Source organism: Dermacentor albipictus, chromosome 2 (genome assembly GCF_038994185.2).
Source record: "Dermacentor albipictus isolate Rhodes 1998 colony chromosome 2, USDA_Dalb.pri_finalv2, whole genome shotgun sequence".
NCBI classification, from domain to species: Eukaryota; Metazoa; Arthropoda; class Arachnida; order Ixodida; family Ixodidae; genus Dermacentor; species Dermacentor albipictus.
Genome location: NC_091822.1, coordinates 95,575,833 through 95,602,607, shown reverse-complemented (window position 1 = coordinate 95,602,607; position 26,775 = coordinate 95,575,833). Strand labels below are relative to the sequence as shown.

Genomic DNA, 26,775 nt, shown 5'->3' with positions numbered 1-26,775 from the left:
GCATTTATTACGCCCTGTACATGCGTGTCTGAGAGGTTATCTTCATCTGCAATCTTGGGCTTTGCTGTGTCCATTTCTCTCTTAGGAGCGCATTCTGCTGTGCCGAGGTAGCGCACTACCTGCAGAGTAGTGAAACAAGTGCGTAGCTTTTTTCCCAGAGCAGTCACATCGCCACATGGCAGCAAGTTGCTGGTGGGGCTATAATCCCTCCTTCGTTTCGTGCGAGCCGCTTGATTTACTAAGTGTTGCTGGAAGGGAATTCCTTTGAGGGACACCCTTGGAGCTGGCTTCTTGGCTGGAATAAAACATATGCAGTACATTACCAATGTAACTTTATGTACTCATTTCTATTATATGTGCTCAGTATTGTGTTGTGTCTCTGCAGGAAGGTACCTTGTAATTTCAGTGAGTTCAGCTGTCAGCATGGTGCATTATGAAACACGAGTTCAAGAAATGGTGCGTTATAACTGCAACACGACTTCACTGTTTGCCCTGTTGTAGTTTCCAGTGAAATAAATTGGTTTTTTAAGGCTGGAGAGCATGAGTGATTTGAAACACCCAGGTCTAAGCATACACTCAATGTTGAAGCGAGTTCAAACTACAAAACACCATGCTTGTTTGGAATAAAACAATACATTGCACACCTTCTGAAGGCACAATCCATCTGCAGGGTACGTCGGTGCAGGTTGTCTTGTGAGCTGCCTTCTCCGCAACTGCGAGCAACGCCGCAGCCACATGCTGGCAGGTTTCACTCAGGCTGCAAGCCAAACATAGATGAATATATGTGATAATGATAAAAGATACAGGCAAAGATATGATGTCTGATGTAAAGCATAAATACTATGATCACAAACACATATACAGGTATGGCCATTTCGTGTTGCGTTGAATATTTGGAGTGCATGCATTTGGAAGCCCTCTACAAATAGGTGCAAAGGTGGCATGCAACAGATGTCTGCCAAGGGTGCTCATGACACCTGCCACGCAGAGATGCCACGACGGCACACAAGCTGCGCTACCTCGCTGCTCTTGGTACAAACTCTCAACGTCCTACTTGCTGCTTGTTTCGATCTGCAAGTTTCGGGACACCCTTAAATGCAACCGCGTTTGCCGGAAAAGTGATAAACTCAATACAGACGAACACCGACAGAGCGTGCGACTGCGCACTGGTGTTGCTCGCGTTATTTCGCGATCTTCACACTACCGGACGAAATCAATCTGCCTGTCCAAGCGTTCACATTTGCGTATTTGCCCTCCGTACAGAACTGTCAATATTCTAAAATATATGGCACACTTTTTAAGCGTACGCCTGTAGCAGATACGTACACGTCCCAAAACCTACACGATTCTCGAAGCCGGCTACTCGTGGGGCAAGATGGCCTCCCGTACTCGTGTGGGCTGCGGCTGCTTCGACAGCTCGTTCAACGCTGTGCAAGAGCTTGCAGATCGACAAAGAACAGCACAGCACGCGGATGAAAGAATCAATTTTAATACAGAGCTTTAGATTAGGGGACGCAAGCCACACCGAAGCGTTGGGGAAGGCAAACTCTATTGTTGGCCTTTTGTGCTTTTTGGTACTCGCTTTGGGTTCTTTTATACGGCCGGAGGTTAGCGTCTCCGATAGGTTTCGTGCGGCTTACATCCCCTAATATTCAAGTCTGTAATGCCCCCCATGTCTTGCACAACAAACCGATATAGAAACAAGTGTGCTCACCCGGCGACACATTGACAGTGGGCTCCAACGACGTTGCCTGTTGCTATTTCAAACCACGCGGAAACTACGTAAAATCCACTCTTCATCGACGGAAGACACATCGCTCTGATCAGACCGATAGTGGTATCGCCAGTGTCTCAATTCACTCTGATATTCTTGACATATTTTTCTTCTTTCAGTGCCCAGCCTCGATACGCCTGACGAACGGTCGAAGTTTTTGAGTTTAGATAGCGCCACACACAGTCAGTTTGTTACACTTGGTCAAGTCGGAAGTCCATGCAGCGTCCGAAAACTGGCACGGAAAGACGTCGTCTTCAATCATTTTTTTTTACAGCAGCCGCTGGATGTAAGATCGCACGGAAAGTCACTGTCGCATGGGCGCAAGCCTACAAACGAAACACGCTGTCTAACCATCCACCCTCGCACCCAGAGCGCTGAAGCTTCGTTTGTTGTACGATAGACAACAAACCGTCCATTGCAGCAGAAAGTGCGACTTCTCCGTCACAGCGACGCTTACTAATCGAAACAGACGACGAAATGTATCACGCTGCCTCCTCGTTGCGTCGTCTGCAGCCGTCGCTGCCGCTTCCCTGGCAATCCTATTGCAAAACCCGGAACCCCGGCCCAGCGTCGCGCGCTGCATGCTGGGGCGTTGGTCAAGCGAGGCGTACCGGTGCGAAAAAGAGCTCTAGCGCGTTAAATACGTGGTGCCCGGAAACGTATATATGTTTTTGATTACAGAAAGAAATAGAAAGCGTATTAGTGAAAAAAAAGGGTGGGGGGGCACAAATTAGGATTCGATTGTCGGACCTAGCGAACCTGAGCCCGGTGGTTTACCACTACGCCACGCCTACAGATGGGGGGTGGGGCGTGGGGGCTTAGGCATAATTTAATATATTTTAGTTTAGCAGAGAAAGGTCTCGCACAGACAGTAGATGCGCTATCGCCCAGCAACTAAAACTCGCGCCTGTACCAGAGAAATAAAGTTATTGTCCTTATTGAGTAGTGTGCTTGGAAGTGTCACAACATCGATTTTCACTTGCGAGAGGTACTTTACTTCGAAAAAAGTCCTAAATTAACCGCCGACCCGGGACGCTGTATGGGCTGTTACTACCGATTTCGATAGCCGTTTCTTGTTCTTCAGACATGGGATATGCAACGTTTTCTTAGTTCAGTGATGCGATTCAATCGATACGTCCGTTTAGTCATATATCTTCGTCAGAGAAGCGCACGCTAGTGCTGGCAGCCTTCGGCGACAGCACGTATGCTTGTGTTTATGACGCGTCACATCGGCGCGCATCGCTTCTTGTACTGGCACCGTAGACACGAAAAAAAGCGGTTTATTTAAGAACACCGATGCGAAAGTTGAAATATGGAGTGATTTGTCCTTGTTTGGACATGATTACTGAGCCAGACACGCCGATAGCGCGCAGACGGACATGGCGGATACACCTGAGCTTCGGTGGGGACCGATCTCGGCGCGGGTAGCTGGCGAAAGCTTAAATGCGTGTATTTGAGCTCCAGAACCTTCCTTTAGTACAACATGGAAACTGGAAGCGCACGAATCACCTCAGAGTTGTCATCGGTGCGATAATATAAATCAGCCGCAGGCTTCGAACTCGGGGTCCGTTGAGCGCGTCTGAACAATTTCTGATGTCCACTCCACAACACGGCGACAACGGCGACAAATCCCAGTCATATGTTCGCGCAAACTACTAAAAAACGCGGCGTCCTCTGCGCCTGCGTGATTTCGTTCAAGAATTTAGCTATCCGCCCAGTCACAAGGGAAAATGCAAAAAAAAAACTAGAGTGATCTTCAGTGTGAAATGCGCATGTATAAACAAGGCAGCTTACGCACCTTTATTCCAAGGTGCGACACGATATAGAGTGTCATGACCCCAAGATGTAACGTTATTTAGGACAAGAGACTAGTATCAAGCGATGAAATTGTAAAAGCATTTAATATTCAGCAGCGATCGTCCTCGCGCACTGGAACCAGCGCGGCACAAACACAACCAGCGCAGCTTCCAGTGCGAACCAGCGAACTGCAGCGACAACCAGCGCCTGTACAGCACAAACCAGTGCGCCCCAGCGTCATGCCAGTGGAACCAGCGTCTCGTCCAGTGGGACCCAGCGTTCTCACTGGTGCCCCAGTCAGTCCCAGCGAGCGCCAGCGTCCCCAGTGCGATCCAGTGTCAAAAAAACCGCTGGTTTCACACTGGAAGACGCTGGTTTTTGCAATAGGGCAAACAACATGTAGACTTGTGCGGCGGTGCTCTCCATCGCGTTCGGGAAACACCTGCATTGCGCGCGATCCGCCGTGCAACGCGTCGGAGTGGTTTCCGCGGTGATTCGTGTGGTATACGAACAAGCCCCTGCAAGGACGACCAGAATACTTCGCAGCCAAGAACCTGCAAACAAACGTCTATGCTCAGCACTCCTTCGTTTTACACAAACGATGTTAATAAAAGTATATCAATGCGAGTGTCGCTGCAGCGGATTGCCGTCTATTTAGGCTCCCCTTGCAGCCGCTGATATCGCTGGGAGCCACTAGGCTTAGAACCTATATTCGTCAGGACAATAACGTCTCTACAATTTTGTCGTTTCTAATGAAAATGCAGCTGGCTGTCTTGACATTGTTGGCAGCGATGAGCAAACACATATGCAAGCCATGCAAACCATTGCGAGTCACGATCGCTGTGCTGCCAGCCTATATACGAGTCAACTTGTATCGCGGATCTCGAGTTGTGACTAAAATAATTAACGTTGTTCCTCAGGGACGGGCGGGCCACTTTTAAAACGCCGAGCCCTTTCAGAAATGGCTGCTTATAAAAGTCGAGGTGGTCTTTAGGCGCAGTAGCAGAATCAATGAACCAAGAAAAATTGCCGTCAACTGACATTGTCTGGCCATGACATAAATAAACTCTGCCAACATATTTAACCAGAACACGCATTCACGTAACTGTAACCGGAGATGAGGAATAGATTAACCTAGTACATCATGTTAACAAAGTTATATTTGCTATGCTGAAGGAAATCTCTATAAACCTATGCCAAGATAAACTGCCCTAATCTAACTAAACATAGAAGATTAAGGCTAAGCTTTAATAACATCAGCTTTACACGTGTGACAGGTGGGTCAGTACGTATTGATTCACCCTAGCTTATGGAACACGCTAACCTACCGAAACTCCTTCAAAATGTAAGCTGCTATACCATATCTAATACCCGTCACTCTGGCCATTTTAATGTCATTAGATGCAAATTACATTCAGTGCAATGAATGCCATTCGACCCGCGGTGGTGGTACACAGCAAAAATTGATGTCATTCGGTCATGATATTTATGGCAATCATTGCAAAAAAAAAGTTGAGGAAACAAGCGCAAAGTATATGTAGAATGTGTGAAAATCAATTTATTTTAATATAAATATTGGGTGTCACTTCACCAAAATGGCACGCATACAAAACGTCTAATTTCAGAATTTCTGGCCACTATAAGCAAAAACAAGGGTTGACCAGATTAGTAGCCATAGCCAATAAATTGAAGACAATACGACCGACATGGCAGTGCTGGACGACACTCGGTTGCAGTAGCTGAAGCAGTTGATATGTGCTTTGCATTGTGAACAAAGCATACTAATTAGAGGAATAGGCTAGACTTAGAATGTCAAATAGATGCATACAGGCACCCAATTGTCTGCAGTATGAGTGACTACTAAACCGACAGCCGCCAGACGCAATTGAGGTGAAGAGTAAAAACATTTTGTGAAAGACTGCCGTACAGCTTTTCTCTAGTAAAAATAACCGATGCCTTAAACCACCGAAAATTAATGACCTCTTTACGTCACTGCTTCTGATGTTATGAACACTTAATATCATATTTAGTCATTCGCCATGAGTGCAAAGCCGAATGATTTTCTCGAATTGATTTGATTGCAGAAGTCATTAGATTCTAATGGCATTAAATTTTGCTGTGTAGCAACTGAACAATGCTATTCAATCCTAATGCCATTCGATTAAAATGACATTAAAATGTCCAGGGTGACAGGGCTATAACACAACCACTTGTGAGCCACTGGCCATGTTACCACTATCCATTCATCTTTAGAAAACTGAATAATTATATTCCAGAATGATTTCATTAAATATGCCAGTCATATTCCCAAGCCTGTGCGAATCAGTCACTTGTGAAGAAACTTTCAATTTATCTGTGAAGTATGGGTGAGGTTACTGCATCAGCCCAGATAGCCCAATTGGAAAATCCTATTTAAATTCAAACTGGATTATACAGGTTTAAACTGGGTTTAACAGGGACCTGTTTAGCAACAAACAGGTATGAACAGGACCAGTTTACACAGGAACAGGTTTGAACGGGGTCCCGTTTGGCATGCAAACAGGTATAAACAGGACCAATTTACACACGAACAGGTCTGAACGGAGTCCCGTTTGGCATGCAAACAGGTATAAACAGGACCAGTTTACACACGAACAGGTCTGAACGGGGTCCCGTATGGCATGCAAAGTGGTATAAACAGGACCGGTTTACACACGAACAGGTCTGAGCAGGGTCCCGTTTGGCATGCAAGCAGGTTTAGGCACGAGCAGTTTACGCAGAAATAGGTCTTAACAGGGGCCGGCCCTGTTTGCAAATAAACTGGCTTATACTGGACGTACTGGCACCATACAGGGCGCCTATTTGGCACGAAAGCTGGTTTAATCTGGAGCTTTGTGGCAACCCTACTGGGTGGTATCATGTATACCAGTTTTGCATGCATAACAGGTTTAAACTTGACCCTCTGACATATATAAACAGGTCTAAACAGGTGCCCTGTTTGGTAAATAAACTGGTATGTACTGGACACTGGCAACAAACAGGTCTAAACAAGGACCCGTTTAGCCTGCAAACCAGTTTAAACAGGCCTCAGATCCGACACAGAAATGGGCCTAAACAGGGGTCCTGTTTGGTAATTAAACTGACTCATACTGTTCCCTCTGGCACCATACAGGTGCCTGTATGGCACAAAACCTTAATCAAACTTCACCTATGTAGCAGCCATACTGGATGAAATCATGCCATGCAATTTAATGCTCGAACAGGTTTAGAAACTTTTAAATTCTTTGGCTGTCCAGACAATTTTAGCACCTAGTAAATAAGGTATATGCACAGGGGCCATTTTTTTAGCTGTATAGAAATTGTGACCAATATCTAGCATTATGGCTTTTAATAAAGCTGCATGCGTGCTAGCTTTCACAGAGACATACACACAAAACACTTGCAAGCAATGACCTTTATTAACCTGTGTATATTTTATATACATCATCAATGCAGAAATGTTCCATTGCACTTATAAACAGTGGAACCTCGTCAAACCATATCCGATTAAGCTGTACAGCTCCATGCACAAACAGTAGCCGTGCAACCTGAAACTGTGACAGCAAATGCTACCATTGAACTTGATGCATTTTGTGACCACCTAAATCACGATTTATTTCGTACCTAGCTGTAGGTTACCATACACATTATAGTGTATGGTGTAGTATGGTATATAACCTTCTTATAGTGCAAGATTTTTCAGGATATACTGCAGATTCAACTAGAATTACCATTCTTCTTAAAAGCACGATGTAAAGCTAGCATCTAAAATGGCGACAACGAATTTGCAGACACGACCAGGGCCAGTTCCATCTTGGCTCAGTGCAGCTTTGGTATGCAATTTCGAAAGGTGTCGTTTATGGGGATCGATGTACTTGGATGTCGAAGAGGCATTATAGTGCTTGGACACAAAACGTTTCTGTCAGCAGACCCCTCGTGCTAGAATAAAGCTATTTGCCTTGCAGCTCACACACGATTCTTGTTTGTAGCAATGGGTGGCTGTCAAGAATTAAGGACCGCTACTGCATCAAGGTGAGAGTCATGTCCAGAGAAGGCGCAGCAGCAGACACACATGCTGTACAGGATTGGAAGCACTAGCAACTTCACGAGTTCTTGGAAATCTATCCCCCCAAGGACATATCTAATGTGGACAGATCTGCCCTGTAGCACAAGCTGCTGCCTGAAAGGACTATTGCGTTTAAAGGGGAAAGTTGTATAGGCTGCAAGCAAGCGAGACAGAATTTGTGTTGCTTTGGTTGCGAACATGACTGGAAGTGACCACACGCCTCTCTTGGTAATTGGAAAGGGTGGCAAGCCTAGATGCTCTAAGGGTAGCCGACTGCCATCGGCATGCTGCATTGCAAGAAGAAAGCATGGATGATGACCAAGCTATTTGAAGAATATGTGAGGAACCTGGATAGCATCAGTGCTGGGAAGAAACATCCTTTTCGTTTTAGGTAATTTGTCATCACACGTTGAAGTGCAAAGCCTCTCGGCGATAGACTCTCTGCCTTCCAACACAGCCACTGTTGCACTACCTTTGATCCAGGGTGTCATCCGCGGTGTGAAGAAAAACTACAAGAACCTGCTGTGTAGCATTCTGCTTGCGATGGAACAAGGGAAATTCTACTCCACTGCCTTTCTCGGAGCCCTGCATGCACTTGCTCACTTACTCGCGGTAGCAAGGAGGGCAACCAGCTGTGCAGCCCTACTTTAGCTATGCCAAGTTTGACTCATGAACGGGTGATACTTGCAAGGTGGGACACGAAGTGATATTGAGGACGATCAATGCTTGCGACAGCCTCCTAGTGGAGGTTTTGAAGCAGCAATGTGCAGCAAGTAGCATCCCATTCTGTACCTTCCGTGACATTGACAGCAATATTGCAACGCGTCCAGACTTAACTGACGACAGTGTTGGTATTGTTGCACCCCAACCATCGCTGGGAGCATGCGACAATGACGAGCAAGATGCAATGTCATATGTGCCATGCCCAGCAGTTGTGTATGTTGCAAAGGCATTGGATATTATGTGCCTCTTTGCGATTCAAAAAGAGCTGTTGAAGAAGCTGACACCAGTAATAAACAGATTTGAGGCTGCAGTTGTCTCGTTCAGGCTGCTGAAGTGTCACATTTTTTTCGCTGCACTTGAGAACAAAAGCATCTTCAGACGCTTTTTTCATTGAGCAATGTATCTGAACTTTTTTCTAGGTACGTGGCTGCAAATATTTTGTCACCTGTTAAGCTGTACAAACAGTTTGTGCATACTTTTCCTGCATCCCTGCCAGGTATGGTTTAACGAGGTTCCACTGTATAAGCTTGTATATATATATATATATATATATATATATATATATATATATATATATATATATATAAGCTCTGATAAACATGTACAGGGGCATCAGCTATCAAAGGCAACATGCGAGTGCCCGTACAATTACGGTGCGCCACATGTGGCCACTAGAACTAATTATGCAGGTGCATTGAGCCAGAGAGAGCACGTCTAGCGTGCCACCTGCTATTCTGCCAGCATGTGCACAGCCTCACCTGATACTGGCATCAAAGATTTTGCTTGCATTGCAGCACACAAACACCAGTCTTTCATATTGCCCTACATAAAGCACCAAGTGTTTTATGGAAAGTAGCACAACAAACTGCTAGAAATGGTGAACAAGTTGTGCCGGACTCATTTTTAATAGAAGTGTGCTGTCAAGCATCCAGGAAATCGCTTCAATGCTTCAGTTTTGCAGGTGCCAGAACAGTAGCAGATGACAAGCCACATGCCCCACCTTTGGCTCTCAACATGCATATGCAAGCAGCTTGTCCAATGGCCGCATCTGACGCTCCTTGGAGCACGGCTACTTGCGTTTTCTTTAAAGTAGATGACTGTGTGCATCATTTACAGTGAATCTTTCTCCCACATTGACAACACCTTACAATCCTGAAATGTTTATGCATTCTTAACTTCTTCCACAAAACAGTGCGTAACAATCTACAGTCACATCATACATATTTCATTATCTAGAAACTAAAGATCTTATAACCGCATTTACTTGTGATGCAAATTATGTGTACAAATCAAAACAGCAGAATGCACTGACTTTTCAGAAAAAGCATGAATGAACTCTTTCATTGCACACCTCTAGGTTGAACAATTTTACAAGAATCAGTATGTATTTTTAGCACAATTTGATCATGATTGAATCCATAGCCGTAAAGGCTAATAGGAATCTAGGATATAAACAAAACAATGTGATAAGTAGCAGTTTCATATTCCAACAAGAAAACAACACAAAAAAGAATGTTAAAATTGCAAACATTGATAAAGCGCCTGCGATACTGTTTTGCAAACAAAGTTTTTTTTGTGAATCTAACAAATGTATTAAAACAAAAATTTAAATTACTTCTAATGTTTAGAACGAGAAGGGGGTTAACCGAGGGGCCCGATTTTTATTAGTCATATCATGAGAAGCCAACAAACACTGAAACCAAGGACAAGGTAGGGGAAATTACTTGTGCTTAGTAAATAAAAATAAAGAAACGATGAATTAATGGAAATTAACGTGGATGAAAAAACAACTTGCCGCAGGTGGGAACCGAACCCACAACCTTCGCATTTCGCATACGATGCTCTACTAATTCAGCTACCGTGACGCCGGTTTTTCATCCACCTTCTTGGGTATTTATGTGTCGCAGTAGAACCCTGGGAGTGTTAGCCAGCGCCACCACTCACAGACCATGGCGGCGGACGTGGAATGTCCTTTTTGCCGCAGGCGTCACGAGAATGTGATCTTTTTAGGTGAAGGCTTTTAACTGATTTTTTTGGGTGAAACAAGCCTATGTCACAGATCACTCAACTCTGCAACTCAAGAATCAGTATTCTCAATTTACACAATAGACAACATGAGGAAAAATTGACACTTAACTATGCATTTATATAACTGGAAATGGCCAAGATTAATTGTATGGTTGCAGGAAATACAGAATGGGGCACATATTACACATCACATGACATAAATCTGCAAGCTTCAATGTTCATGACGGCTAAATTGCATTTGCAAAAAAGCAACGTACCAAACAAGAAAATTTGCATAGCATCTTGCATGGTACAAATATAATACAAAGAATATAGCAACATCTTTCTTTCCTGGTAGGAACAGAAGCACCCTGATGAACTTAAGCTATACTGCCTAAAAGTGAGGATAGCTTGCAACGGTCAAATGTCCTTGTAAATTTGCCTGTATTTCGAGCCAGTTTGAGACCTTGGGTCTAGAGCAGTAATGAATACAACATAGAAATACATGCATTCCCGAAGTTTTAGGACTTCCAAGATTTTAATGTCTCCTTCATGGTTTACTATTTCTGGCAATACAATATATTAGTATCCAAGCAAAATAACTCCCCCTGCATGGGTATTGGTTAAGCGATGGCGCACAGATTGGCTGCATTGTTTACCTATCGAGCAACACTCCATGTTATTTGTGCATCACATCCAGAGCCAAATTAAAGATTTATTATTCGTAGAATACAAGCATGCCAGTTTCCTTCAATGTAGCGCGCGATTCTGACCAAGGTCTCTTTTAGTGCTATTTACAGCTCTCCTCTATCACACTCTCATGTGAAACACTTGAGCTAGCTTTTCATTGCTTTGGAAAAACAAGTAGAAGACACTACAGATTTTAGGTAACATTTACTGCAGTGTTGCACGCTTTGTTTCTGACAGTGGACATGAAAGAAAACACAAATCTGCAATTGCTGGTTACTGTCTAATATTGCTTAGTGTGTACTTATGTCACATTGCTGCCTGGTAAGAAATACTACCAAGGTTCCACTGTGCAGGATGAATTTTTCTTCAAGTGTGAGGTTTTCTTTCTGAGAAACCTGTATGGGTTTCCTTTCTAGCTTTGTGTTACCATTAAGATGGATGACAATTTTTCTCGTTAATGTACTTTCCACCACCTTGCAGGCTGCGGAACTGATTTGCTATATTCTGTGTTTCAGTCCCATGAGTTGTAAATTCACCCTCGCGCTATGATCTGCTAGCCTCCTGGTTAGCTCAGATGGTACAGTGATTGCCCTGGAAAGGCACTGGTCTTGGGTTCATACCCTGGACAAGGACAAATTTTTCTTCAACTGTGAGGCTTTTTTTCTGGGAAAGCCATATGGGTTTCCATTGCAGATTCATGCTGTACATTTTAAGTGGATGACAATTTTTCTTTCACGTGCTTCTACATTCTTTATCATAGCAAATACAATAAACATTACATTTAATGGACATGTGCACTAAAGAGAAAGACAACGCGAGCTGTAGTAGTAAATTATCCTTCGACAATACAAAAAAAAACTCTTACTGCAAGAAGCTTGGCAAACCAGAAGGAGCAAAGACGAAAGACGGGTGGCAATGCCACCTCAAGTTTTTTGCATCAGCCAGCCATGATGTCAGGAATTTTGATGGTGCCTGCTCAGGCCTAGTTAAGTTTGTCAGTAAAGATTGACTGCATTGTACTTTGAAAGGATCAAAGACTGAACTTAGCAAGTTTAGAGCACTTGTACTCTGCCAAAATGGCTGAAACATACAAAATTCTTTAAAACTAGTGATGCCACAATTTAAAATTAGTATGTCATTTGTGCCGATGCTTGGATTTCTGCTCAAGTTCATGCCATGGCGCACTGACTTTCATTCGCTTTGAATATTCAACCTATTAGTGTGAAATTAAGTAAAATATTGCTTTGAACAAATGCGCTATCAGTTTAAACTTTTCAGCTCTTTCTCTTTAGTGTCCGTTTCATCGCGTTCTACCAGATTTGGGACAGCACAAACGTACTGCTTTTGTTCATCCCGGAAATCAATGAAAACAGAAGGCTTCACTATGTCTGACAAGGGTACCACAGTGATGGGAGTTTCTAATGAAATGAAGCATTCATTAATGTGGCAAGGGAAACTGACAGAGCTGTCTGTGGCAACTAGCTTTTTGCACAAAAGTAAAAGTGAGGGAGTGTCATGAAATCCCGAAATTTCTAAAATGCGGTCAATTATGTATGTCTTGCCATCCTTGCTCTCAAAAACACTGCAGTCTTTCTTTTTTCCTTTTGAATACTGACTACTCCAAAAAACAGTGCCAAGATGGGCAAAGCGAAAGTATTACACCACATCTTTCCACCCTGGGCAAAATGCATTAAGTGCAAGATTTTCAGCATTTGACAACAATACGGACAGCCTAGGATTGCCAATGATGCGTGCTCCGTCAATAACCCTTGATTTGATCATTTTCTTGTAGCCTAGCATACCCTGACACAGTTCCAAAATGCTTGGAGAAAGTGGATGTATGAATAGATGTTCAGTCAGTTGTTGCGACATGGCTATTCGCTCAATAATTTGACTTGGCACACCTTTCCCTGCTGTCACGTGCTTCAAAAGTGTACCATTCCCACTTTCAAAAACAAAAGCCGAATGGGACCATAAAGGTCCAAGATTCTTCACACTGCTTGTGATGTGTTGTAGGAGATAGACATTGAAGGTCAAGGACTTTACACCATATAACCCTGCTGTTCGGCCTACAAACCTTTGGAGCAGGTTTCCTGGAAGAAAAAGAATGAAAAGAAATGCAAGGTTGCCTTAACATTCACATAGCTGCGCAATAGCCATACAAGGATTAATTATAATTAGATGCTCCTCATATCAGCAAAGCTAAGCAACTTTTAACTCAATATACCATGTAGTTTAATGCAAGTATTACCGTATTACTCGAATCTAACGCACACATTTTTCCAATAAAATGGGTCCGAAAATTGCTGTGTGTTACAATCAAGTACGACCCTAAATCCACGTTATCATATCACCATCGGCATTCGAAAAATGGCCGCCTCGTATGCACTTCTAGCCTAGCTGCCGTAGCTTTTTCCATGTGCATACTTGTGTGTTGTACGTGAACCGAGACGCTAGTGTAACCTAGTCTACCACCTTTCTTCCCGTTTTCTGCGTTTATTCAATGGGGCTCTTGCATTGCCCAGGGGGCGCTGCGAAAAAGGTGCTAAAAAGCGCCCTCTGTGCAAAAATGGGTCGTACCAAGCTCGGTCGTCTGCTTCGGAAAGCACGTTTACAATATGGACCCGCCGCTTTCGGTTGTGTTGTTTCACGGCCTGCAGCGAATATCGGGCGCCGAAGATTTTTTCAGGGGTGGCACGCTGCGTAAAGGCAAGAAATTATGCAGTGCCGAATACGTGTACGCCGTTCAAGAATTAGGCGGCGAAGTTTTAGCACCGTGTCAATCGCAAGTGAAGCGAGTCGCGTACGAAGTGGAACTTCAGGTAAGGTTTGCACGCCAGCTGCTAGTTTCAGGCGCTCAAACGCGAGGAAATGCTTGTTATAAATGAATCCACAGCAGCGATAAGCAGGCATCATGTGTACAGAACTGCTCGAGCACACGACGGTACGTGCCGCGATGTACGAACTGCTCGAGCGCACGATCGTACGCGCCGCGACGGCAGTGGTCTTTCGACATGCCGCGAAACGGTGGGCCTCCTGCATTCTTTGTTGACTGCATGCCGCTAAAGAAGTAGTTATGCCTGCGTTGTAGTAGCGGCCATCTGTTCCTTTTAGTAACTGGTAATAACTGATGCAATGCATATGAGCTCGCACGTAGTACGTACGTGCGAATCGCGCTGCAGCGCGAGCTCGTACGCCGCTCGCTTGATGTAGGTTTTAATGACAGCGCTCGAACATCGATGTGCTGCAATCAATACTGCCTTGCTGCGTTGCCTCAACGTGCTGGCTTGAGATCAAGGATGAGCGCATTTAACTCTCTTAACCTGTGCTGTTCGTAGTGGAGTAGTGAATTGTCATCGAATGAGCCCGACCATTTGTGCTCATTTGCACACACCTGGTCACTTCACCACTTCGCATCGGTCGAATTGTTAATTGTCGCTGTGGCCGGGTCTCGAATCGTGAATTACCAGCCATGCCTGCTGCTATGTCGGTCTGCTGTCGGGACTGTAGGTGCAAAATACCGAACATTAGAACGCAGATAATCAAGCAAGCTTCAAGACAGGCGAAGCAGTCAGCATGGCGCGAAGTTTCGCTTACTCAGCGCGACGAACTGCAGCTATGCAGCGCGCCCGACGCTCCACTTCGTGAGGCCTTGAAGGAAAACGGCAGAATATGATGTTGGGATTCAGGCCTTCTTGTTCATGGCATCCCACGACGCAGAAGTAATGACGGTGACGCCTTCTCGAGGCTGGGCTAGGTCTCCGGATCGGCGCTACCGATTCCGTCTGCTCCCAGCATTGCGTCCCACGGCACACAGAGAGCCCGTTTTCGTTAAACTATAGGCTGCGGCGAGCTCGCAGCGTGGTTGACATGGTCTGCGAGAAGTGACGAGCCTTTTCGCACTCGCAACAGGGCAGAAATAAGTGCGAATCGACGCAAAACTCGGCCTAGAAACGTCCTTCGCCACAGCCAGGGCTCAATACAACCCAAGCTGGTACGACCCAGTAGCGCCGCCACCAGGCGCCGCTACTATACCTCAAACTCCAGCGCAAGACGCCCATCAGCATGGAAGCACCGACTGCAAAGACATGCCGAGGCCACCATGATGCCGCATTAGAAAGAAAATTATGTGCATGGAGACGGACGGAAATTGGTCCACATCACGGCCGTTCGGAGTTCCCGAAGCTTGTGTGCTGGACTGGCGCAAACAGAAAAATCATATTTTCGCCAGAAAAGCAACAAGGAAGGGTTTCAGTGGACCGAAGCAGGGCCACTTTGCCAAAACATAAGAGCTGCTCGCAGCATACATGCAAGAGCAGCGAGCGACACAGCGGCCTGTGACGACCAATCTGCTCAAAGTACGGGCGATGCAGTTAGCCCTACAGAAAGGGCTAATGCAGAGTGACTTCAAAGCGAGCAGGGGCTGGCTATCAAATTTTAGGAAAAGAAAAAACTTTTCTCTTCGAAGGCAGACAGGGATATGCCAAAAATTGCCCGGAGAATATGAGGAGAAATTGCACAGTTTTCAGCGGTACGCTTTCAAGTTGCACCATAGGAATGGCTACCACTTCGGAAAAATCGGAAATGCTGATCAGACGCCGCTGTACTTTGATGTGTCTGCTACCACAACCGTTGGAAAGAAGGGGGCGAAGCAAGAGCGTCTTTTGTCTTCCGGCCACGAAAAAAACTAGTCACCGCATTGCTTTGTTGCACTGCAGATGGGCACAAGCTGCCCCTGTATCTTATCTTCAGATGGAAGACGCTCTCGAAAGGAATCGTGTTTCCGAGTGGCGTGATTGTGCGTGCAAAAAGGAAACGGTTGGATGACCATGGACTTGGTCCCTGACTGGATTGATAACGTTTGGTGGAAGAGACCCGGCGGCAGTTTCGGTCCGCGTGGGATGCTTGTGCTTGACACATTCAGGTGCCACCTTGACCAGCGCATCAAGGACAAGCTGGCTGCATGCAACACCGACCTTGTAATACCTGGTGGCCTAACATCGCAGCTCCAGCCGCTCGATGTCTTATCAAGCCAGTGAAAGATAGAATTCAGGCGCTGTACACCAAATGGCTTGTCAGTGGCTGCGACGAATTCAAGCCCGCCAATAAAATGAAGCGTGCCTCGCTGCAGGACTTTGCTGGATGGGTATAAGATTCATGGTGCACGATCCCGTCTGCCATGGTTAACAGGGCCTTTAAAAAGTGCGGGATTTCGAATGCCATGGACGGCACCGAGGATGAAATGCTTTGGTCTGTTGATAGCAATAAGGAGTTGTCTGATAGCAATGACGAGCGATATCTATTGCCCCACGTGGCTCGTACCGGCGCAGTGAGAATCTTGGCGGCAAGGTAGGCCACTCCTATTTGTGTTTTCATTCATCGCAACTTTAGAGTATTGAGAATAAATATGTTCTTTCCTAATGAGAAAAAATAGTATTTCTGAATGAAAGCACGAGGTGCTTTTGTTTTTTGTACTCCTGTTTTTTTTTCGGTCATGGAAAATGGGTGTGCATTACAATCGAGGTTTAAATTTTTTTTTAATTTTTTGGTCAAGAAAAACGGGTGCGCGTTACAATCGAGGGCACGTTAGAATCAAGTAAATTCGTTAATTGATATTCTTGCTCCAATGTCTTGCACAAGAACACTGATCAAGTGTAGTCAATGATACCTTTGAAGCTTTTTTTAAAAAGTTATCCAGTGAGTCATTCATGCAACTGTTCAAATTGAAAGGAGAATCATACAATATACCTGATTGTGTAAATGAATTAAAGCGTCTGCAGCAGCTTTTTAGGCTGATTGCACTGAATTTTGTACTGTGTACCAACAGCAGTTTCCAAGCAACATTTCACATTTGAAATACAGTTGTATGAATCGTGAAAAGCTTACAAAAGTAAACTTTTTTGACACTGCAACTGAACGCATTGCCTAGAATACATGGCTGCTTTGTGTGACCAATTTAGGTACTACCTGCTGTGTGCTGAAAAATATTGGAGGCAATTTACTGTAATTTACATTCCTTCTGCTAACCACAAGCTATACGTGTCATTTCTTTAGGTGCTATTTAAAAGGTCCCGCACTGGTTTGGCCATTGAAAACACACATGTGTCATGTGCAGGTGACTTGGTGGCACTCTTGCGTGAAAAGTATCAAACTTCAGGTGCAAGAACAGCGCCATTCTTTTTGAGGGAGACCAGTGTGGAGATTAGGGCTTGTTGGTACATCGTCCTGGAGGCTTTTTGGTGTAGCGCAATTAATACCCAGACACACAGAACAACAAGATGCACTGTGTGTGTGTGTCCTGTTCCTTCTCTGTATCTATGCACCCAATGCACTACATGAAAACGTTTTCAAGATCTCGACGTAGCTTCACTTCGATTCAGAGTCATGGTCTCTACATAAAACCCACCGCTTGAATCATCGATTATCGCACGACTTTGGCAAGTCAGTACAGAACAGGCAATATCACCACTGAATATGTACCATGCATCAAAAAAAGAAAAATCAGAAAAAAAGTGGACGTATGGCAGTCAAATGTTGCATGGCCTTATCATTACATGAAACAAATGAACCATTGAAGTATGAGGATATAAAATAAGTGTGTCTTGTTCTAACTGCTGTTAAGCATCTTAAGTGATTATATAGCAAACAAAAACAAGTATATCACAACAAGGTAAACAGACCTACCAGCATGAGTAAGGTCTCCAGGAGACAGCTCCTCTGTCAGCAAAGTGAAGATGGCTTCAACTAAGAGGGTGAAATGACTCCAGTACCGGGAATGAAGAACACCAAGGCAGCATGGCAGGCTGTAGTATAAGAGCCAATTCCTCCACTCTGCTGCCTTCCAAAAAGCTCTTTCTCTAAGTGACCTTGCCAGCCGTGTGATCAAATCAGGTGGGTAGATTGTTGTTAACCGTGCGTCCACTTTTGCCACCAGGGAAGGACTACCTGCAGGCAGTTTGCAAAATTATGCATACATGAAATTATATTCTTTATATGTATAGCTAAATCATGTGTACTCCTCATACCTGTAGATGCTCAAATTTACTGCAAAGAATTCTCAGCAAAAAAAATACCTTGGGTTAATACAGTCGTACATGATAGCATCATTCATACCATTTGTAACCACAGGGAAATTCGTAAAGGGCAATTCATAGCAAAGAACTGAGAAAAGGACACAACAAAGCACCCTTTTGTACACCATAATATTCATCTCACTCATACAAGCATTCATGACACGTTGTTTGAGTCTCTCATGAGCCATTAAGGCAAAATGAATTATGACAGCAGACCCCCTGTAGATATCAGTGATGAACGCATCCCTTAGCCACGATGGCGAATCTTCCTAAGAAAGCGGAACATTTACGCAGCATTTAAAATGTTGAATCAAAAGAAGATTTGCTCAACCCTGTAGAAATTTACCAAAGCACAACAGTACATTGAGAGACGTGCAATGAACTTCAGCAACAAACACGGCCTGTAACTGCTACTTTCAGTGTTAGCTAGATGATGCACACACTCAGTTTATATAAGTTGTTCCTATGCAACATGGGTAACATGAAATGTGTCTCAAAGCACTGGCTAGCATGTCCGAAATTCTTAAGGATGTAATATCCCAACTTTTCCAGCGTGCGTTCTAATTGTGTCGGGCTTCTGTGCTGGAATTTCAGCAACACTTCATTTGGGCCTAGTTGGTACATACTTCTGAACTAAACGTAACAGCGCAAACATATAAGACGAGCCACAAAATGAAAGACACGACACACACTGGCGCTGACTAACAACTTCTTTTTTCCTTCCATCGTCGATGCATTTTTTATATACCTAGGCCACATAATCGCGCAGGCGCACAGAATGCATTACTGACGTCAGCCATCTTATCATATACGCAAACGTATGAAATCAAATTCTGATTGGTGCAGGGACAACGATGTGTCACTAATGCAGTTATTTCCTTGACTTTTTATGTGATAGGCCTCTAAGGCAAGCCGCGCGTGTTCATTCTTGCTTTTTCCAAGGATAATTGTCCGATCAAGTCGCGCCTCACAATTGCTGCAAGAGTTTATATGCGCAACCAGGTGCGCTCCTTTATCTACATTTTTGTTTACTTTTTGCGCATGTTCCCTGAGTCGCTCATTGACGCAACGCCCTGTCTGGCCAACGTATGTCTTACCACAAGAGAGTGGAATCCCATAGACCACGCCGACAGCGCACGACACGTATGAGGCATCATGCCGGATTTGGCATCCTCCTCTGTTCTCTCCGCAGGTGCGGGAACATAGCTTAGAAAGCTTGTTTGGCGCAGAAATTGCCAAAGGTACGCCATGCCTGCAAGCAACTTTCTTGAGTTGATGGGTCACCTTATGTATATAAGGGACCACCGCAGGCCTACGCGTTTCACGTTCGGCGGCCGGCCATCTTGTGGTTTCATTTCTCTGGATCAGAGTTTCAACCACTGCAGTCAAGAGCGACATAGGGAACCCAGCTGTCAAAAGTCGGCTGATCTGATTGTCAAAACTTTCTTGCATCTTGTGTAAGCACGACCTTTTAAGTGCCAATTCTATACTTGACGATGCAATACCTCTTTTCACAATTTTCGAGTGCGCAGACCTGAAGGACAACAGTTCCTTTTTCGCACGGGGTTGATAGGCCCAACACACATGGCGTTCACAGAATTCAAGCTTCAGTTCCAAGAACTGCAATACACTGTTTTGTGGGCTCTCGTGGGTAAACGTAAGACCTTGTCCATGTATCTTAAAATCTTCTAAAACATTATTGATCGTATCCTGGTAGGACGAGTCAAGCGATAAAAATACCAAAAAATCATCGACATATCTAAAAACTTTTAAAACTTTCTGCTCAATAAAAGCATGGTCTAAAGAATGATCGACACTAGACAAAAAAATATCCACAAGGACGGGAGCAACACATGATCCAATACAAATACCATTCCGTTGTAAATACGGTTGGTCATTAAAAACAATAAAAGTAGCTCTAAGGTAATATTCTAAAAGACTTAAAAAATTCCCCACTGAAAGTCCGACATGATTCTGGAACGAGATCGTACCATTATACTCAATACATTCTTGTACCGAAGACAGGAGTTGACGCTGTGGAACTGAATAAAATAAATCTTCAACATCAACAGAAAAACCATAACCTACATCCTTATTCCCAAGCAAGAACTGCACCACGTCATTCGAATTCTTTGTTCGGAAAGGGTCTTTCACTGTTAGAAACTTTAAGTTCTTTTGCAGGAATTGGCTCACATTCTTCTGATTTGACCTGATGACGTTAACCGTTTGCTAGTGAAAGGCCCTAAGTTCTGTGTTCCTTCTATTGTCCATGCTCATGAACTCATAGCTATTAATAGAAATGTTGCTTCCAAGGCGAATCAAGACGACCGCGATCGCTGCCTTCTTGAAGGTGTCGAGCGTTTGGAAAAGGTAGTACCTGAAGGACCTTCGCGCTGTTCCGATGTCTGTGTTCGACGAACGTTATCTTTCTTAAAAGATAACGAACTGAGGCTTTTGGAAGCAGACAAAAAAAGGTGGGTTTGTTGTTGTTGAGAAGGGCATCTTTAACGAGAAAGCGTTGCAGGCTGTGCTAAAAAACTTTGCTCCTATTAAGAAAAGTGCAGTTAGGATAAAAACAAAGTTTGTTGACTTTTGTAACAAACTGGAATTGATGCCGCTTGCAAAAAGCATAGAGAAAAGTAGAGGCCGGTGCCTATCGGTATTTTTCAAGGCTAAGACCCACAAGGCAGATTCACCATTTAGGACCATTATTAGTGAATCTGGTTGTTGGCAGAAGAAGGTGAGCCAATTCCTGCAAAAGAACTTAAAGTTTCTAACAGTGAAAGACCCTTTCCGAACAAAGAATTCGAATGACGTGGTGCAGTTCTTGCTTGGGAATAAGGATGTAGGTTATGGTTTTTCTGTTGATGTTGAAGATTTATTTTATTCAGTTCCACAGCGTCAACTCCTGTCTTCGGTACAAGAATGTATTGAGTATAATGGTACGATCTCGTTCCAGAATCATGTCGGACTTTCAGTGGGGAATTTTTTAAGTCTTTTAGAATATTACCTTAGAGCTACTTTTATTGTTTTTAATGACCAACCGTATTTACAACGGAATGGTATTTGTATTGGATCATGTGTTGCTCCCGTCCTTGTGGATATTTTTTTGTCTAGTGTCGATCATACTTTAGACCATGCTTTTGAACGACAGAAAGCTGAGCTAGTTGGTAAGGATTCATTATGCAAACTAGAAGTGAGGCGTGCAAACAGGACACAAGAGTAGAGAAGTGGACAACACGAACGCCGACTATCAACTGAAGGCAGCACTGAGGCGAAAAATGAAAGAAGACACAAAACTTATCTGCGCATGCTCAGGAATGGTAACACCACGTGTCAATCGGGTACACGTGCTGATCTACGTGAGAGATAACTGTTAAGACACTTAATCTCTTCCTTATGTAAAGTAATCGAAGGCTGACTCACGCACGCACTTCCACCATTATATCTATAATGGTGGAAGTGCGTGCGTGAGTCAGCCTTCGATTACTTTACATAAGGAAGAGATCAAGTGTCTTAACAGTTATCTCTCACGTAGATCAGCACGTGTACCCGATTGACACGTGGTGTTACCATTCCTGAGCATGCGCAGATAAGTTTTGTGTCTTCTTTCATTTTTCGCCTCAGTGCTCCCTTCAGTTGATAGTCGGCGTTCGTGTTGTCCACTTCTCTACTCTTGTGTCCTGTTTGCACGCCTCACTTCTAGTTTGCACCATGCTTTTATTGAGCGGAAAGTTTTAAAAGTTTTTAGATATGTCGATGATTTTTTGGTATTTTTATCGCTTGATTCGTCCTACCAGGATACGATCAATAATGTTTTAGAAGATTTTAAGATACATGGACAAGGTCTTACGTTTACCCATGAGAGCCCACAAAACAGTGTATTGCAGTTCTTGGAACTGAAGCTTGAATTCTGTGAACGCCATGTGTGTTGGGCCTATCAACCCCGTGCGAAAAAGGAACTGTTGTCCTTCAGGTCTGCGCACTCGAAAATTGTGAAAAGAGGTATTGCATCGTCAAGTATAGAATTGGCACTTAAAAGGTCGTGTGTACACAAGATGCAAGAAAGTTTTGACAATCAGATCAGCCGACTTTTGACAGCTGGGTTCCCTATGTCGCTCTTGACTGCAGTGGTTGAAACTCTGATCCAGAGAAATAAAACCACAAGAAGGCCGGCCGCCGAACGTGAAACGCGTAGGCCTGCGGTGGTCCCTTATATACATAAGGTGACCCATCAACTCAAGAAAGTTGCTTGCAGGCATGGCGTACCTTTGGCAATTTCTGCGCCAAACAAGCTTTCTAAGCTATGTTCCCGCACCTGCGGAGAGAACAGAGGAGGATGCCAAATCCGGCATGATGCCTCATACGTGTCGTGCGCTGTCGGCGTGGTCTATGGGATTCCACTCTCTTGTGGTAAGACATACGTTGGCCAGACAGGGCGTTGCGTCAATGAGCGACTCAGGGAACATGCGCAAAAAGTAAACAAAAATGTAGATAAAGGAGCGCACCTGGTTGCGCATATAAACTCTTGCAGCAATTGTGAGGCGCGACTTGATCGGACAATTATCCTTGGAAAAAGCAAGAATGAACACGCGCGGCTTGCCTTAGAGGCCTATCACATAAAAAGTCAAGGAAATAACTGCATTAGTGACACATCGTTGTCCCTGCACCAATCAGAATTTGATTTCATACGTTTGCGTATATGATAAGATGGCTGACGTCAGTAATGCATTCTGTGCGCCTGCGCGATTATGTGGCCTAGGTATATAAATGCATCGACGATGGAAGGAAAAAAGAAGTTGTTAGTCAGCGCCAGTGTGTGTCGTGTCTTTCATTTTGTGGCTCGTCTTATATGTTTGCGCTGTTACGTTTAGTTCAGAAGTTCTGTGCTGGAACTACTTGGTCCGAAACCAAGCATTGGACATATTTTAAATTTATTACCAGGTGCCAAGTTGAGGGATCTAGAGACGCGAACATTCACGTTGACGGTAGCTTACATTGTACTTGTATTTTGATAGTTCGAATTTTCTACAACTAATAACTTATCTTTGTGAGCATGAATTATTATAATTCCTCTCGCTCTGAGTTCTTCCGACATGCTGAGCATAGGTCTAGAGCAAAAAATTAAGAACTTAAAAATGGCGGCCCCATTAAGTTATGACACCGTTGCTTGGGCATCCTTAAAAAGTCCTTAAATTACAGCTGATCATAAACTTTGCCTGCACCCAAGCTTTTATACCAGTATTTTTACAGATGTAAATGTGTGGCCATTGGCAAGTCAGAAAGTGAAAGCAAGCATGTGACCCTTGAGGGCAACGTGCCTGACTACACACATAGAATATATATATATATATATATATATATATATATATATATATATATATATATATATATATATATATATATATATCGAGTAAAAACTTCTTGGTCTTGCACTTTGTGTATAATGCCATGAGTTCATATACCAGGTTATAGTATGCATTTCGCACAATACAGTAATTTAGTGAATTAGTCACGCGTAAGACCAACACATGCTGTTTTAGAAGGCTCAGAATTAATTTTCACCCCCAGGACCTTTTTACCAGCTGCACAAAGACTGGTACATTAGCATATTTTAGTTTATATGCCATAAAATGCTACTCTTGGTGCCATGCCAATGAAAATTCTTGAAAATGAGGTTTATGCATGCCAAAGCACATAGAAGCTTGAAAACAAAACCAGTTTCTCCAAACTATTGCCATGATATACTGCATGATGAAAACAGTTCCTACTTTCATCTCGTGTGTTCCTCCTGGAAGAATTGCATCAAGAAAGTACATACAAATGGGGAAGCCTATACTGAAAGCAATAAATGTACTCTTATGAGTAAACAGCCAGATCTTAGCAACACTCGTGGCTTACATTTGGCTCTCACAGAAGAATTACTGTAGCAAGTAAAGCACATGAAATGTTACCTTCATTAGAGTGCAGTATGTGGCTCACTATGTAAAATAAGCAAATGCTCAACACCTATTCTAAACAGTACAAGAAAATGGCACACACATTATGCAGACATTACCTAGGTAGAAAGCCTCTTGAGAATTTGAGGCATCAAACCAAAGGTCTGCAATCTGCCTCGTGACGCCCAGCAAGATGCAGTGCATGTATTCGACTGCTTGACCATGGACGAGATCGAACTCTGGAAGGTTTACAAGGGAAGAAAGTCCCTTGAGCGCATTCACAGGAATTTGAAGCTCCATGGCCCGTTTCATGTCCTTTAGGACACCTAATGGAACCCTCTCCTGGGCTGGCTCAGTGTCAACGTATCGGAATGCTCCTGAAAAAAAATACATAGTAGTAATTGCTATTAAAGCACTGTGTCCCAAAACATATTGCCAATTCAACAATGTCATGGTCATTTTCACTTCCTTATGTGTCAGAAGTTCATTTCTTTTTCTCACAAATTTTTCTTCCCTGCCATCACTCTGTTTAAACGTCAACAGTGTGGAACAATCACTCACTTTGCTTTATTTTGAAACGACCCACATTACTAAGGTTTGCTTAAGTCACTGCAACCATAAAATCAACAAACAATTGCTGTTCACATGCAAATCATGATGAAATAAACCAGACTTAACAAAGATTGCTGCTACAATTAATACGTTGAGTTAAGGTAAGCACATTGATGATGATGTATGTTGTTTTGTGGCGCAAGGGCCAGGTTTGGCCAAAGAGCGCCATGACTGGTGGTAGTGTTAAGGATGTATTATGGAAGATGTGACTTGGCTGTAAAGTGGCCTAAAATAGTCGCAGTAAAGTGCGTAAAATCTATGTACTATAAAATTATGGCGATGGCTAATGATGAATACTATGAACATTAAAATCCATCGTAGAAGAATGATGCACAATAAAAATATATAGGATGGTAAAATTACTTAAAGCACTGCTGCCTCGCCAGAGCCCTTGAAACACAAGGGCCTAGAGGCATGTGCTATACTAAAGAGCTATCGCGGCGATATCCTCTGAAGAGAGGACCCGCTACGAACATGTGGGCTAAAAACATGCAAGACAACATCTTTCAGAAAACTTAGGACTGCGTTGGTGTCAAATAAAGGTTCTGGGCCGAGTAACATAACGGGATGAAGGGGGATGCGCTGCCGGTATGCTAAGGGAAAATGTTTCTTTCTTTCGTATTCGGCTTCCCGACACTCCAAGAGGACGTGGAGGACGGTCAGCCTGTCCCCGCATCTACCGCAAGTTGGAGGATCATTTCCAGTGAGTAAAAAGTTATATGTGCCGAAAGTGTGTCCTATTCTTAGACGGCAGAATAGGACATCTGTCCGGCGGGATTTTGTTACGGGAGGCCAGAAACCTAATTGTGGCTTGATTACATGCAGTTTATTGTTTGTTTCCATGTCCCACGAGCGTTGCCAGTAGTTCCGCAGTTTTCTGCGCAAGTAGGGCCTCAGATCTGTGACAGGGACTGCTGCGGTAGGATTTACAGAATACGATGCAACTGATGTGGCCATCTTGTCCGCCAGAACATTGCCTTCAATGGCCCTATGACCGGGCACCCAGCATATGATGACATGCTGGTTACATATATACGTTTTACATAGGACGGAATAGAGTTCGTTGATGACTGGGTTTTTGTGCTTAGAAAATGACATCAAGGCCTTCACAACACTGAGGGAGTCCGTATATATAACTGATTTCTGGAGTTGTGATTTATTTATATGCTTTACGGCCGACAGCAGTGCGTATGCCTCAGCCGTAAAGATACTAGTTTCCGGATGCAGTACGTCGGATTCCGAGAAGGATAGACCAACGGCTGCATAGGACACCCCGTCGTGTGACTTCGATGCGTCTGTGTAGAACTCCGTGCAGGAGTGTTTGTGCTGGAGTTCCCGGAAATGCATTAGGATTTCAATCTCTGGGGCGTGTTTTGTAACTTGCATGAAAGATATATCACATTGTATGAGCTGCCACTCCCAAGGAGGTAGCAGCTTGGCTGGATGCATTAGGCGAAGCTCGAGGAGTGGAATGAGCATTTCTTCACTAAGCTCCCTCACACGCAGCGAGAAAGGCTGTCTTACGGAGGGACGATTGCGAAAGAGTGTAGCATATGCCATGTCATGAATGGTATTAAAACAGGGATGTTGAGGATTTGCGCGGACTTTCAGAAAATATGTGTGGCTGGTGTATGTTCTCTGGATATGAAGAGACCACTCATTCGATTCTGCATATAAACTTTGTATGGGACTCGCTCTGAATGCGCCAGTGGCCAGACGGATTCCTAGATGGTGGACTGGGTCTAGCATCCCTAGTGTGCTTGGGGCGGCAGAGTGGTAAATCACGGCGCCATAGTCTAGCCGTGATCGAATGAGGCTTTTATAGAGATTCATTAAGCACTTCCTGTCACTACTCCATGTAGTCCGGGATAGAAGTTTGATTATGTTCATTGTTTTTAGACACTTTTCTTTGAGATGTTTAATGTGGGGGACGAAGGTGAGTCTGTAGTCAAGTATGACACCTAGAAATTTGTGTTCTTTGTTTACAGGTATCTGTTGTCCACGCAGTTCTATGCAAGGATCTGGGATAAGTCCTCTCTTTCTTGTAAAAAGAACACAAGAGCTTTTGTTAGGATT

The 26,775-nt window shown here is 43.9% G+C and overlaps 1 protein-coding gene across 1 annotated transcript; it reads right to left on the bottom strand.

The window, feature by feature from the left end:
- Positions 1–1,359: 1,359 nt before the first annotated feature.
- LOC139055746 (uncharacterized) lies at positions 1,360–24,319 on the bottom strand. The gene is made up of 4 exons (XM_070533280.1): positions 24,207–24,319; positions 17,760–18,020; positions 12,980–13,168; positions 1,360–1,427 (listed from the first exon to the last, which is right to left on the bottom strand). Exons 1-4 carry the CDS (start codon positions 24,289–24,291, stop codon positions 1,360–1,362), a joined length of 603 nt encoding a protein of 200 aa, XP_070389381.1. The 5' UTR covers positions 24,292–24,319.
- Positions 24,320–26,775: the final 2,456 nt, after the last annotated feature.